This window comes from Salminus brasiliensis, chromosome 8, assembly GCF_030463535.1.
Source record: "Salminus brasiliensis chromosome 8, fSalBra1.hap2, whole genome shotgun sequence".
Taxonomy (NCBI): Eukaryota; Metazoa; Chordata; class Actinopteri; order Characiformes; family Bryconidae; genus Salminus; species Salminus brasiliensis.
This window is the reverse complement of record NC_132885.1, coordinates 37788793-37804422: the sequence shown is the minus strand read 5'-3', so window position 1 is coordinate 37804422 and position 15630 is coordinate 37788793. Positions and strand designations below refer to the sequence as shown.

The window sequence follows — 15630 nt, the reverse complement described above, 5'->3', positions numbered from 1 at the left end:
GTTATGAACGTGAAGAAGTAAGAGCTACAGGGGTTAAACACCATGGAGGCCTTTATGGTGGGGAAGAAACATAGTTAAGAAAGAAATTAGAGGCAGAAAAGTCTTTTGTAAATACTTCTGCTCAGGAGTCTGAGGTGGAGTGGAAGGTGAGGGGGGTATATGAGCATACTACTGCAGTTCAGCTGGAGGCTAAAGCAATGTTACTATCGCATGATCCATGGTTGTGTAGTTCTGTTGAGGCCAGAGATGAGGCTCGTTAAAAAAAATGTGCAAGCTCTAACGGAGGGAGGCCCTAAAAGCACTTGGTCATCAAGCAAACTCAGTTTTGAGGTTTGGAGGCTTAGTAGGACAAGTCTAAACTTTTGACTGGTACCGTATGAAAGATAAATCTGAACTAGGTGCTTACCATCGGCGAGCAAGTGATGGTTGGTGTGGCGCAACAGATAACACCACTACCTGTCAGTGATGCCATGAATGTAAATGAGTGATGAGACTTAATGTGCATGTGAATTAATAAGTGACTGAAATCAATACAAATCAAAACACAATACCTGAGATATTAAAAAGAATCTTTTCATACATCTTTGGAAAGTGATATAAGTCAGATATGATCACATTAAATCAGTCCTATTAGCAGCAACATTCCTCCATCAGACAGGCAGGGGAATTCTTGGGATGTCACTCAAACTGTTTCCTCTGAAGACCTAAAAATTCAAGAGCATTCCCAGCTAGAAGTTTATCCTGAAAAAAATGAGAGACAAAATACAAATAACTCCATAACACTCAAAGCAGTCCTAGTTGCAGACCTCTTTATTAGATTCACGGTAGTTACTGGATAAGAAGGGCCTGAGGGGTAAGGAGTTTTGCATGGGGTTTGGCACAGATTTGCATGAGCTTAATGATGGGAATTCAACGCCAGTTTGAAAGACTGTCTTACCTTTAGAGTGTCGTCAAATCCACTCATTGATTCTATCAGGGTTCCTGGCTCCAGTTCCCCGAGCGGAAACGGGTAATCTGTTCCTAACATCACTTTATCCTGTAGAAGAACAAAGCAGAGGGCATAGTGTAACCGCAAACTGTGTACTGTAAGAGAAAAGAGGACTTAGCTGAGCGCTGTTTTAAAGGTGCAATATGCGATTTTGCGGGACGACTGTTGATATCTGAACTCAACAGCAAAACAAACACACCCCTCCCTTCTGGTGTTGCACCGGCTCTGATACCATGAAGCTTACTTTTTTTTACATAGAACATTTTTATTTGCAAACTTTATTATAAAAAACAAACATTTAAACAAACAATCATAAACAACAGCTCTAAAATGTGAATTTAAACACCCCTTAAAAGCTGTTTGGTGAAGCTCAGCCAGATTACGCTTCTCTGCCTGCCCGTGTTTCTGCATTGTGCAGCTCCTCAACCAGTAAACTCTGCTCTTTCCAGCTTATTAGATCTTATCTGAGATCAGACAGAAAAGGTAATATATACAGCGAAATGTGTCCTCTGCATTTGACCCATCTGTGGTAGTGAACACACACACTCACACACACCCAGAGCGGTGGGCAGCCAACTCCAGCACCCAGGGAGCAAAGAGGGTGAAGGGCTTTGCTCAAGGGCCCAACAGTGGCATCTGCCGAGCCCAGGTATCGAACCCACAACCCTGTCATCAGCAGCCTGGCGGCCGCTGAGCCACCACTGCCCGTATAAGAAGCACAACCTATAAAAAGTGAAACACTATAAATATCAGGATTTATAGCCGTCGATCCAATATTTCAGTCAGAGTTGGTATCGGTACTCGGTATCGGCAGATACTTGAAAATCTGGTATCGGAATCAGAAAGGAAAAAGTGGCATCGGTGCATCCCTACTTCCTTCAGTGCTCCTTCAGAAGCCCCTCCCAATTGCAATGATAAAACGTTAGAATGAACAAAGTCATGGCAGAAAATTAGCTTTAGCTAGTTTAGCGTTAGCTAGGTTATGGGTTAGCAAACTGTTGCTCCAATAGCTGCTGCCAAACAAACCAGTTGTGATTGCCTATCCAGCAGGAACAGACCAACATCCTCACCCCTATTTTTGATGTCTTTCAATGTTCTAAAGTCTCTCCACCTTCCAAACGCCTCACCAATGTTTACACGTCTTCACCCTCGTCTGATCTAAGAACATTTTGTTCAGCTTTTGTCCGTTTTTTGTCCCAAGCCATTTTATTAGTTTCACATTTACCGAGCGAGGGCTGACCACTGAATTAAAATCGCATACAGCACCTTTAAGTGTGTCAGAAAATCTAATTCACACGATTACTTTAAAAGTTGTTCATCAGCTTGTGTTTGGTGTTTGAAGTTTGAAGGCTAATGTAGCTTAGAAGTAATGGTGAGCTAGAGCTGGACGATATGGAAAAAATGTATATCACGATATTTAAAGACATTTTTTACGATCATATAGACAAAATGTACCAACAGCATAAATGTTTTAAAAACTGCCACCAAATACTCTACCATACTGAGTACCGGGACTTTTACTTAAGAACATGCTTCACTCCATTCAATTAAATAGGACTGATTACACTCAGTAATGACTTTGTAATGAAACGTGCAGTTAATCAGTGCTCCTTAAGCATATCCACGATACACTCATATTTATCACAACGTGATAAAATATTGTCATATTGCCCACCTCTATGGTGAGCGCTAACTACAGGCCTAAATCATCACACACTTGCCTCGAATTGTGTCAAGCTGTTATGTGATCTTAAATAATGCAGTAATGACTTATTTAACGGTGGGATGGACAGGATATGGAGAAAATCCGGGCTTCCAGATGGTCGCTACTGCTGGTTTTAGCAATGCAATGTATTTTCGTCATTTGTGTAATGCTTCAGGCAAGCGTTTTTTTCTTGTTATACTATATGTCCAAATGTTTGTGGACACCCCTTCTAATGAATGCATTCAGCTCCTTTGCGTTAACGTGCAAACACTGCTGATGCAGAAGTGCAAATGCACACACACACAGCTTGTGTTGTCCATGTAGAGATGTACTGCCAATATAATAGGACTCTCCAGAGCAGATAGAAATGACCCCATTGGCACCGTGCTTATCCCCAGGTGTGGGCTAGAGGGGTATAAAGCCCCCCAGCATTGAGCTGTGGAGCAGTGGAACTGTATTCTGGGAAATCATGCATATTTAATACACATAATGTAGCTTCTATGACTTGTTAGCTACTCCAGCTTTAAAGCCTCAGTGCAAACAATTTCTTTCTTAGCTAGGAGGATGGAGGCTAGCGTGTGTTCCCCCGAGACATGTGAAGCACAAATGCAACTGTCTGAAGACGCTTGGAGGAGACCGCTGACTGCCACTTACATTGGCTAGCATTGCGCTAAGTGATGGGAGCATAGGCCAGTTATGCTCTCAGGCCTGGCCATGGACAGCTGTGGCATCATCAAGGATCAAACCCACATTCTCCCGCCAACAGGGACGACTCAAACTAACTAACGTTATGAGGTGAAAAGATCAAAAACGAGCCAGTCGTACCTTTCCAATCACGTCAATGAGTAGCTGGAGAGCGAGGGGGTCATGTACCAGTGAATCGGTGTAAAAAGATCCAAGGTATTTACGGGGATTGATCTTATTGTCTGTCGCACACAGGTCAGGCCTCACGTTGAAGCCGTGCTCGATTCGTCCAATAGTGTAGGGAAAAGCACCACCTAGGAGAAAGCCATGTCACGTAATTTATGTAGCAGTAAAAGTGATAAAGGCCGGAAACTGCGTTCACTCAGCGGAAATCACAGGATAGTCATGTTGGTGTATGTGAACAGTGCCTGCACAAAGTAAAAATACTGTTACTGAATAATTAAAAGTAATCAAAACATTCTGATTAGGCTTATTTTGTCCACTTATACAGCTCCAAATGCAATGCAAGGCTTTTTAACTGGTTTACTGGCAGCCCTAGAAGATGTATAACCTACCTCCATGAGCAAAGCACACCTTTAGTTTAGGGAATCTCTCAAAAATACCCCCAAATATCATGGAGCAGATTGCTATTGTAGTTTCTGAAGGCATGCCTAGAAGAAAGAAGCAGAATTTTGATGTAATTAAAAATTATATGCCAATATTCATTACCATCATTATCATCTCCAGGGCTGTGATATTCAATGTTCAGGGTCACAATAGACTGGTGACATTGCTAAGGTGACTAATTTTTAACTGGCTTGACATTGTGATACCATTACATGCTTCAAATCCAGCTGATACCCACCAACTAGCCACGGCAGCCAGTACTTGGCCATTCTTTCATCTGTCTTCATGTCCCACGGGTGCACAAATATCGCACAGTTTAGCTCCTCAGCAGCCTGTGGGCAGCACAGAAGCAATCTATTTTCACAACCAAGCACTACAGTGCTGTATGTATATATATATATATATATATATATATATATATATATATACACGTACACACAGCCATATCAGAACATTATGACCACCCCAGGATGAATTCGGCTCATTATAACAGTATAATTCCAGCCTGTATCTCCATTTGTTTCACTGCATACCTTGTTAGCCTCCTTTCACCCTGTTCCTCGATGGTCAGGACCCCACAGGACTGACCACCACAAATCAGGTATTTTTGGGTGGTGGGTCATCCTCAGCACTGCAGTAACACTGACTGACACTGACATCTAACAGAGTGGACAGTGAGTGGACACAGTGTTTAAAAATTGATCCACTCGAACAACACGCACAACACATACTACTAACACACTCACCAACACCATGTCAGTGCTGAGAATGACCCACCAACCAAATAATACCTGCTTTGTGGTGGTCATGTGGGGTCCTGACCATTGAAGTATGCAGAGAAACAGATGGATACAGTCTGGAATTATATCTTATATAGTAAGTAGAGCTAATGCTATGGGTCAAGTCATAGTTTTCTGAGGAACGATTTGTATTTATATATATATACACACACACACACACACACACACACACACACACACACTTATTATGACTTCAGGAGCTGCATGGAAGGTCACTTATTAGATAAATAACATATTTAGGAAGAGGGTTGGGGGTATACATCAGTACATCATAAGTACTGTCATCAAAAGAGAAAATACGAATACACTATATGTCCTAATGTTTGTGGACACCCCATCTAATAAATGCATTCAGATTCTTTAAGTTGCACCCATTGCTGCAAATGGATTCCCTGGGGCAGATAAACATGAACCTACTGGTGATTATCCAACATCCTGACCTCACTAATGCTCTTATTGCTAAATAGAATGTAGGATCTATAAAGCCTTCCTAGGACAGTAGAGACAATTACTCCAATAAAAGCAGGATAAACTATTTTAATACGCTTGATTTTAATAACCTAAGTTCCTAAGCTCACACTCACAGCATAGACAGGATAAAGCTCAGGAGCGTTGAGGTCCCAGGTGTTGATGTGTGAACCGATCTGCACCCCTGGGAAGCCCAGCTCCTTCACACAGCGCCTCATCTCCTGCACAGCCAGCTCAGGAGCCTGCATGGGTAGCGTTCCCAGCCCAACGAAACGCTTGGGGTACTGCCAGACAGTGGCTGCAAGGTCATCATTCAGGATCCCACACAGATCCAGAGTGTCCTGAGGTTTGGCCTTTTAAGAACAGAGAGATGATGGAAGCTTCGCTACGACGTTCAGCTTCGCACAGAAGTCTTTCAGACACCTTCATTAGAATCTCCAGCCTTGTAGCTCCACCCTTGCTGGCGTGTAGTTAGATACTGAAGGTTCAGTCTTCTAGCTGCTGAAGCTCAGTCTGTGCTACTCATTCTCCAGCTCTTCAACAGAAGTTTTATTGTTTTTGTTTTTGACCACAGAGACACTCTTGGCTGGAAGTACAAGGCAGGAGTTTCCAGTGAAGTGAAGTGAACGTCTACTTAAGGTTCTGTGCTTCTCCTATACACTCCAAGCTGGTCCATCTCATACCCAGAGCTTCAGGTACTACTTACCCAGTAGCTGAACATAACCGGAACCGTAGAAAGTGCTTGCACTGTTACACCTGGAGGAAAAAAAAAAAACAGGGTTCCCAGTCATTTTAGAAAAAGGTTTCCAGGCCTTTTCCAAGACGTTAACACATGACAACATACATTCAGTGAGCACATTTAAAAAGCTTAATATGTTCTCCTCAGCACCTTTTACTTTATGCAATTATTTCCCATAATATACACAGTGTTTGTCAAATGTCTGTACTCATATGCAATCTCAGTGGCTGATTAGCTCACTGTTTCCAGATCTCAATAATATTTCCAGCACATTTTCTCATTTTCCAGGAGTTTCCGTGACTGGAGAAAAACAGTCTGGGATGTATGGGAGCACTGATTAACCAAAGAAACCCTGCCATTCCTGTATTATAGTTCTACAGTACGAGTCGCATGCACTAAAGAAATAGCTTGTTAAATAGCAAATGAATATAATAGATCACAGACCCCACATGCATTCAAACAACCAAGTGGTTTGATTCTTTAGTTTAGAACAGAAGATGCTAGGCTAACATTGCTAACACACACTTACTAGACTGCGACCATTCACATCTCAGTAATAAACGGACACAATTTATTTAGTTGCTTAAATATTGACTAAATATTACTTGCTACTAAATATTGTATCTCCAAAACAGTAACTTTTGAAAAAAAAACCTTAAACTTTACTTTTTTAATGGAGGTCAATGTAAAAAGATACTATTCATATTTATACATCAATGGAGCTGAAGTGGAGAGGGTCAGCAGTGCTAGGTTCCTCTGGGTACATCTCACTGTACTGTAGCTGTACTGCCTACGACCACAAGGCCCTTGAAGAGAGTGGTGAGGACAGCGGAGTCCATCATAGGAAGCATACTTCCAGACCTACAGGACATCTACTGGTCCCACTGCCTGAGAAAGATCCAGAAGATCCGCTTGGACTATAGCCACCAGCACACGGCCTGTTCACCTTACTGCCATCAGGCAGGAGGTACCGCAGCATCCAGGCCAGAACAAACCGGCTAATGAACAGTTTCTGCCCACAAGCCATCAGGTTCCTGAACAAGCTGTGAACCTTTCACCAACACCACTGCACTCAGACACTTTATTATTAATACTTTATATATCACTGCTATGGACAACATCACTAAGTCACTTTATACAACAGGAATAGACATAAACATACATATTTATATTTAGCTCCACTCTCTCATAAATGTACATATCAGAGAATCTCTACAGATCCCTCATGTCTTTGTATATTCTGTATTTTGTGTATATTTTGTTTGTATTTTTTATTTATTTAATATAATTTTTTATATAACTTTATTTTAATGTTTAGTATATATTTTTGTCCTCCTGTAGAGCATCAACCTGAGCCTCACCACAAGCATTTCAATGCATAAATGTCCTGACATGTTGTGCAAATGACAAATAAATCTGAAACTTGAAACTTCAAGGTCTTTGTGGAGCATTTTGTATTGGTCCAGCCACCCTTTGACTGACCGTGTCATTTAGTAATGTTAAAAAGTGAAAAATAAGCTTTTTGCATGACATCTACAATATTCTTACTCACACTAAAGGCACGTTGAGGTTGTTGCCCATCCATTCAATTGGATATATAAGGAGTCTGGCCTGCTCTTGGAATCCAGAGCAATTTCCAAAAGTGCTTAGTCATTCCCTAGGGTTGCTAGACCCTCAAATTCAAGGTACTTTCGAACTCTGACACTGGCAGGAATGAGGCACACAATAGCCCTTATGCAACGATTTACAAGCAATACGCAAATGCCTAGAACCTGAGTATACAGACGACATAACTATGCAAAACCTGAGGTAGAACAATAAAGGGCAGCCAATCAGAACAGAGATTAGTTTTAAAGGAACAGTAACAACAAAAAACAGTCTGTTTTTGGAACACAAACCTATGCACTTGTTTTTTGTCCCCCAAAAAAATTGGTCAAAAAAACACAACAAAACAAAAACTATGGTCACAAGCCCTGGTTAACATAGCAACCTTATAACTAGAAGAGACTGGATGTGATAAGCTGTAAGCTGCTCTCTAGTGTCAACAACACCACATTCTCCTGAATGCTGCATGGCATTTTACCTTTTCGCCAGCTCTAAGTAGGACTTTCTGTAGTGGGCGGGGCTTATGTAAATGTTCAAGACTTCAAGACATACACAGATCTGGATCTTAAATATCTGACAGTAGTAAACCTTGAGATTAAAGCAGATCACAGTTATATATACAGATATTTACTGAGAGTCTACTAAAAATGTACTGAGGGGGCTTTACCATGCTTATCCATGTCCCGTATCCGAGCTTCGGCGTCCCAGCAGTTTTCCTGAATCACACGGAACACTTTCCCATCCTTCATCATCTTTGCTTCTCCCTAAAGTGAACATATTCAGGGATTTAATACAAACATACACCCTGTTTCCTCTGTGATTTCCTAAATAAGAATTGCAGCCAGGCTGAGGCTGCTTTTGCAATTCACAACCACCAGGGGGCAATTTAGGTCAACAGAAAGGACTTGCACTGGACTAGCAGCAGTCTTTTCTGTCTTGCTGAATGTTGAGGTTAAGCTTTCAGCTAGGTTTAGGGTTTAGGTTTAGGATACACACACATTAAGCATTTAGCAACCTGTGCTCGGTCTTTAGCTTAGACAATTAGCCTACGTCTAAAGACACTCTGTCAACTACACACTGATCATCCTTAACATTAAAACCACTGGCAGGTGAAGCGATTCCAGTGGCACCTGTCAAGCAGTGGGATATATTAGGCAGCAAGTAAACAGTCAGGTCTTTGACCAGGACCAAGCTGTGATGTTCTAGACGACTGGGTCAGAACATCTCCTAAATAATCAAGCAGGTCTGGTGGGGTGTTCCCGATATGCAGCGGTCAGTGCCTACCAAAAGTGCTCCAAGGAAGGAGAACCGGTGAAATGTCAACAGGGGTCATGGGACAAGGCTTATTGATGCGATCCATGGAGGCCCCGCCACCTCACCACTTACAGAACCACAGGACCTTCTGCTAACAGGACCTTCTGCTAACATATTGGTGCCAGATAGCACAGGACAGGAGGTTTTGTGGAGGTCATGCTTTTGATGTTTGATTTCATGGTTGTTGCAATGTCACAAAAACCAACACCATATATCCACAGTTTAGCCCCGCCCACTCACAGTGAAGTTATAAGGACTGTTTCCGTTTTGACTGCTTATTGAATGAGGTACAATACAGAGCAGCTAATCAGAACAGAGCTGATTTCCATACATCTGAAAGGCGCAGTAATAGAACCAGTCTGTTTAATTTGAAGGGGGTAAATAATACATAAATAATAATAAAAAATTGTCACCTGAACCTCGAGAAAAAATAATCAAATCAAGAAGGTTTATCGTTTGATGAGACATTTAAATATCAAATTAATGACATTATTCATTAGAATTATTCAATAAAATATATATATTTATTATTTTGCAAGATATTTGTTAAGTATATATATAAGTATATGTGAAAAAAGTCCTTAGATGTGGTGTAACAAGCCTATTTACCACCCTGTTATTTTACCTCAGAATTAAACACACTGATTTTTTTTCCTTGCGATAAGCTCTGTTTTTATTAGCTGGTTTCCAGTACTGTTATGGATCATGGAACCCATTTATTATCGCATGGTTTTAACACTGTAACAACAACACCGTACTTATAATATCAAGTCTTACTGAAAAGTGCTGCTGTCCTCTCACTGTGTACTCTCAGCGCAATGTGCTGTTATTAGGCTGAACAGATTGTAGCCGGTTAGCTTTCCATAGCTTCCCCAGGTTTGACTTTCTCAAGTGCTACTGGTAAAAAAAGAAATAATTCAGCTGAGGTAGTCCAGTTGGTTTTCGAGGGAGTGGACGATGGAGAGAGTAGATGGTAAAAGACAGTGTCGGCCAGTGTCAGCTCTCAGCCGAGCGCGGATCCCTTTTTATTATCTTTGGTACTTTTGAATAAGGTGCAACTGAGGCTTGTCCACCTCAGGTCTTATTAGAAGTTGGGTTGGGGTATCTATGTGTATAGCATATGTCTAGTATATACTATGTATTTGTTCAAATGTAAGATATAGGTACACAAATTAAGCCAAAGCAGTGTGCATATGTGTGTGTGTGGTGATGTTCTGTGACAATAAACCCTACGGTGAGCTCTGCGGCTGTTCACACAGCAGGACTCAGGTAGATCTGGCTGCTCTCTCACATATATACACACACACAGACACACACACACACACACCCTGCCTGTACTGCTGGTGCGCACAGGACTGCAAAGACTGTGCTCTCAGTTTTGGGAATCGGCTGCAAGCAGGCCGAGCTGGCTTCATGGTCTCTCTGTTTGGCCTGCTTTTCTTTTCTGCTCTGCTGGCACACCTTCCCCATGCTGGAGATGATTCACTGTCACTGATATAAACTCCAATGGCTGAAATCATAGCTATATGTGCCATCCCCCCAACCGCCCCCCCCCCCCCCCCCCAAAAAAAAAAGTTACTGCCTGACATGTTTGGTGTCCAAAGCTTTCTTGAGTTTGCACTGGAGCTGTGGGGCTAATGTAGCTGACACGTAAAGGAAGCTAATTGTCACAAATTAGAATGTATTAGCCATGTATTTTACGTCATGTATTTTACAAGAGTTCCCAAGTAATGTCTAGTAAACTTGACTTACTACTTATTTTCCGATACTGTAGAACACACTGTAGACTAACGTCCAGGCTTCAAATTGATGCTATTACGACCTTTAGCAATGTAATGGTTACCTTGCTTTTCTATATTCCTTTTTATAGACATCAGTGGGTCTCACAGAAACCATACAAGCAAGTCTGAACTACTGAATTACTGAAGAACTCAACTTACACTATTTGGACAAAAGTATTGGGACACTGAAATCCAGGGTATTTAACAAAGAGCATATCCTGCTTTGGTTGGAGTAACTGTCTCTACCGTCCAGTAAAGAAGGCTTCTACAAGATTTAGTGAGTTAGTGAGGTCAGGATGTTGGACGATCACCATCCTGCCTCATTTCCAACTCCCCAATTCATCTCAAAAGTATTGGATGGAGCACCAGCCTTCATACCAGAGAACACAGTTCTTCACAGCTCAACACCGGAGGGTGTTATACTTCTCTAGCCCATGCCTGGCAGTAGGCATGATGCCAATTGGGTCTAGTTTATCTGCTCCAGAGAGTCCTATTTGCCCTATTCTTGGCAATACGTCTAAACAGGGACTAAACAAACTGTATGTGTGTGCATTTGCACATCTGTGTCAGCAATGGGATGGGTACAACGTAAAGTAGCTGAATGCATCCATTAGAAGTGATGTCCACAAAAACATTTGGACATATTGTGTAGTCTGACAAAGGTGTGCAATAACTCAGGCCTTGTCCCATGCTAATTGTTAGCTCCATTAGCCATGAGGGTCCAGTGCAAAGAGGTTCACGGGTGGGTTTGGATAGTAAATTAAATGGGTATATTTGTGTTGTAGTCATGGCAACCCCTGGTTCCTGTCAGCGCCACTGTAAAGAAATCTGAGTTGGTAGGTTTCTCTACTGTGAACCCCACTCTGAATGATATACATACAGAATGAACTGTGAACAAACTCCCTGCCTCCCATTCAGCACTTGGTAGAAGATCTCAATTCAGCTTGAAACAGGTGAAAGACCTATTCCTTTAACATCTCCTATCATCATCTGGCTTGATATCCTGAGCAGTAGCCCAGCTGGCCTCACTCAGACCCTGCTCTTCCTGTGCTGCCCACTCATTCTTCATAGGGGTCAGTCTGCTCTCAGGAAGCTGGGCAGATCCCAGAGCCAACACACACTCCATCCAACCACATACCGACCATACGTTGTCCATGCTGACCATTAGACCATTTTATTGCAATATGTTGCAGAGGAGCTTGCTTCTGTGCTGGGAAAGTGTTGCTGTAGATCAAGTCATGGTGAGCTGAACTTATAAAAATGATATAAAAATATATATTCAGAATGAAATTTTAGTGGCTGTGAAAATGTGACCTTAGGTGTATTGACTCACCTTACAGTGGTGGTGCAGCTGGACAAATCCGTCGTACCCGTATCTCTAGAAAGTGCAGGAATTACAGAGATTGTTAATATCTGCCAACTTACTCTTATATAACAAAACATATAATGCAATAGTTCAAAAACACAGGTAAACTTTTTTAGATTGTTTAATGCACATTTGATTGGGTGGATTAAAGCATGTGGACCATCCATTAAAGTGTAGCTGAAAGAGTGGAGGTATTTAAGGGGCTTGTTGAGTTGGAACCATAGTATCAGTTTTAAGATGCATTGTAATTGCATCCTTTGCCCATGACAATGGTTTTGCACTTTGCTACAACTGACTGGTGTGCTCGCTTATTTATACGTGCAGCAAATCTGTCAGGTGGCATCTGTGACGTCCCGGGCCGAATTAATTTCAATACATTTCTTGGCTGTTCATAATGTTCTGATATGACTAGCAATGGGTGCAGGGTGGTCCACTGTGGTCCTTTTCACCTCTATAAAGAACACCTTCCATCACCTAACACAGTCTATACCACAATGTCTCGCTAGTGTCATCTGAGCCAAGGGTGGTTTTTCCCACTATCATAATATTCCTAATATTCTGAGGTGACTGTGAATAGAAACTCACACCATTCTGCAGTCTATTTACATTCCAGTCATGGCTAGAACAACTGAATAAAGCAAAAGAAAAGAACCCAGTGACAGATTAATCTGACAGCGCTGTTCCACACCGGGAATACCGATGAAGCAGTGTTACACATTTCAAGCTTAGCAACCCGTTAATTCAAAGGTCAGGCGTCATAAAGTGGACCGAAAGAGAAGACTTCTACATGAATGTTTTACACAGATCTTGTTTCTGATACTAAGCAATGGGATCATGAGCTTATGGAATCTGTGGAATGTGGAATCTTTGGAAGCTCTAGGCCAGGAATGAAAACGTAAAGCAGGAACGTCTTCACAACATATCTTTGGAGTATCTAATGTATTAATACTCCAAATTTGGAGGACGTTTGGCCCATTCCTTCTTACCAAAACTGCTTCAACTCAGTGATGCTTCCCTGCACGAACTCTTCTCTTATTAGGTGCTTCCACAATACTTCTATTGGGTTTAGGTCTGGACTTTGACATGGTCATTCCAAATGGGTGAATTGCTCCCGCTTGCTTGTGTGCTTAGGGTCATCGTCTTGCTGCATGACCCACTCATGGTTCAGCTTCAGTTAATGGACAAGATACCAAAGACATTCCCCTGAAGTATTTGCTGGTACAGTCCACTATTCATAGCATCATTAATGATGAAATGTACTTCTCAACTTGTGGTAGCAAAGCAGTCCCAAGCCATGATACAGCCACCCTCACGCTTAACAGTTACATGAGGCTCGCATGTTAGAAAGCAGTGTTTGGTTTCTGCCAAGCTTAACGCTTCTGATTTAAACCAGACAGTTCCATTTTGGATTCACCTGCCCACAGATGAGACTTCAGACTTCAGATGGGCAGCGGTGTTCTTTTTTGGAGAGAAGTGGCTTGCACCTGCTATCTCACTATGCACAGCATTCTTCTCAAACAGTGTTTGCCTGACAGTGGACTCATTAACATTGACATTACTCAATGCAATAGAGGCCTCCAGGCCTTTAGATGTTACTCTGTTTTTTTATGATTTGTGTGATATTATTGGTTGCCCCCTTGGGGTAATTTTGAAGGTCCACCACTTGTTGGGGGAATAACTCTGGTGTTTGCACCATTTGTATTTCCAATTTATTCAGATGGAAGCCAAGCTCTTTAGAAATGGTTTTATGTCCTTTTCCAGCCTGGTGAGCTTCAACAACTCTTTTTGGAGGCCCTCAGGAATTCCATTTGATCAATGCATGGCAGACTTCCATAAATCTACATGGTAAAGACCTGTCTTTATAAGTGAAGACCCAAGTTTATGTTCTTGAGGACATGGGAGGGATCGGCTAAACTCACACCCTGATTGCCATCCTTTTAATGGAAACCTGACTGAACTTTACTCTTTAAATGAACTCAAAACACTTAAGGCTAGAAGTGGCAAGTCCCTGTCCAGAAATGAAAAATCCATCCTGGGGCAGAACCAGTTCTCTCTAGACGTGGACTTTCCAGCAAAGCTGCAGCAGGGCCATCCATGCAGTCGGAACAAAATACTGGGGCCAATTTTTACTTTCTGGACTTTCTGGCCTGGATTTGCCAGCAAAGTTGAAGCAGGATAGTTGGACAAAGTTGAATCAGACACCTTCTGGACCTAGTTTTCATCCAGCAAAGCTGCAGCAGGGCCATCCTGGTAGTTTGAACAAAATCCTTCGATGGATTTTTTCTTTCCAGGTCTGGATTTACCAGCAATGCTGCAGCAATGCCATACAGACAGTCAAAACTAAATTCTGGGGCAGATTTTTACTTTCTGGACCTTAACTTGACAACTTTTCTTAAGGTTCACACACTTTTCCTGACAAAAGTATTTAATGTTGGAGTTCTCATTTTCAAGTTTTAGCGATTAGCTAAAGACCTTTGACACAGTACAGGATTCACCAACTTTATAGTGGCCTTGTATAAACTTTACAGTTATTTTCTAAACAGTTTAATGGTTCTCAAACCTATAACCTCATGTTTTGCCAACAAAAACTGAGGGATTAAATCATTACCCCAGGTTTGCTCTGTTGACACAGATAGACAAGCATATGAGGCCAAGGTCCCGATTAATATTTGACCAGAGTGGAGTTTTTTAGGAGCCAATTTTACACTCTGTTGAGCTTATTTGTCTACAAAATCGAAGCCAATGAATGAAAGTTAAGGCCTGAGATTGCTAAACTCTTACACACCGCTATACTGAGAGCGACAAACATGCACGGACTGTTGATTCTTCTAGCCAAGCTGGGTTGCGTGAAATAGGCATGAAATTAGATATTATACAGCTAGAGTTTATACAATTAAACTAGCCCTGCACATAAAGGCAGCACATACTGCACAGTACCCCCCTTTATAAAGCATTTGCTTGAGCTTCCCTAAAGCCTACCTCTTTCAGATCGGGCCATTCCTTGGGTAAGATATGATTATGAATATCAATCTTCATTCTGAACACTGATTAAAGCTGCTTCGTTGTGCTGAAGACCGCCGTGCTGCAGATTCAGACTGTCTACTACTTCACCACTGACCCTTGCAACTTTGCACATACACCTGTAGTTAGCTTAGATAAGCCTAGCTAAACACTCCAGCCCCCTTTTCCCCTTTTCCTGCCAGTGGTGGATCACATTGGCCAATCCATATCAAACCACTCCCAGTTTTTAGCTGGGGCCTAGTTGTATTGGCCAATCACGTAAAAGAAAAAGAATTACACCTCCACATATGCACCTCCACCTCCACATATGAACAGCCGTATGAACAGGTCTGAACATCTCCAAAATGTCTGGCAGGTCTTGTTGAGTGTTTCTGGCATGCAGTGGTCAGTACCTGCCAAAAGTGCTCTGAGGAAGGGCAACCAGTGAACTGGCCACAGGGACACAGATTTATAAGGCTCATTGGTGAGATCCATCTAGGCCCCACTTCCCAGCTTCTAAGACTTAAAGTGTCTGCTGCAAACACCTTGGTGC

At 42.0% G+C, this 15630-nt stretch overlaps 1 protein-coding gene across 3 annotated transcripts; it reads right to left on the bottom strand.

Annotated features, from left to right (window-relative positions):
- Positions 1–606: 606 nt before the first annotated feature.
- On the bottom strand, positions 607–15113 carry acmsd (aminocarboxymuconate semialdehyde decarboxylase). Of its 3 annotated transcripts, XM_072685253.1 has the most exons (10): positions 15057–15113; positions 12045–12089; positions 8284–8380; positions 5979–6028; positions 5389–5625; positions 4243–4336; positions 3953–4048; positions 3519–3691; positions 938–1036; positions 607–741 (listed from the first exon to the last, which is right to left on the bottom strand). In XM_072685253.1, exons 1-10 carry the CDS (start codon positions 15111–15113, stop codon positions 679–681), a joined length of 1011 nt encoding a protein of 336 aa, XP_072541354.1. In that variant the 3' UTR covers positions 607–678. The 3 variants fall into 3 exon arrangements, with proteins under 3 accessions (XP_072541354.1, XP_072541352.1, XP_072541353.1); XM_072685251.1 differs by lacking the exons at positions 12045–12089; positions 15057–15113 and adding an exon at positions 11850–11955; XM_072685252.1 differs by lacking the exons at positions 12045–12089; positions 15057–15113 and adding an exon at positions 9708–9719.
- Positions 15114–15630: the final 517 nt, after the last annotated feature.

Excerpts from the sequence above, each read along its gene's own strand:
- acmsd (XM_072685253.1), bottom strand. The coding sequence starts at position 15,113 with ATGAAGATTGATATTCATAATCATATCTTACCCAAGGAATGGCCCGAT. Across the intron at positions 5,626-5,978 it reads CGGTTATGTTCAGCTACTGG|GCCAAACCTCAGGACACTCT; the intron begins GTAAGTAGTACC and ends TGTTCTTAAAAG. Across the intron at positions 4,049-4,242 it reads CTGGCTGCCGTGGCTAGTTG|GCATGCCTTCAGAAACTACA; the intron begins GTGGGTATCAGC and ends TCTTTCTTCTAG.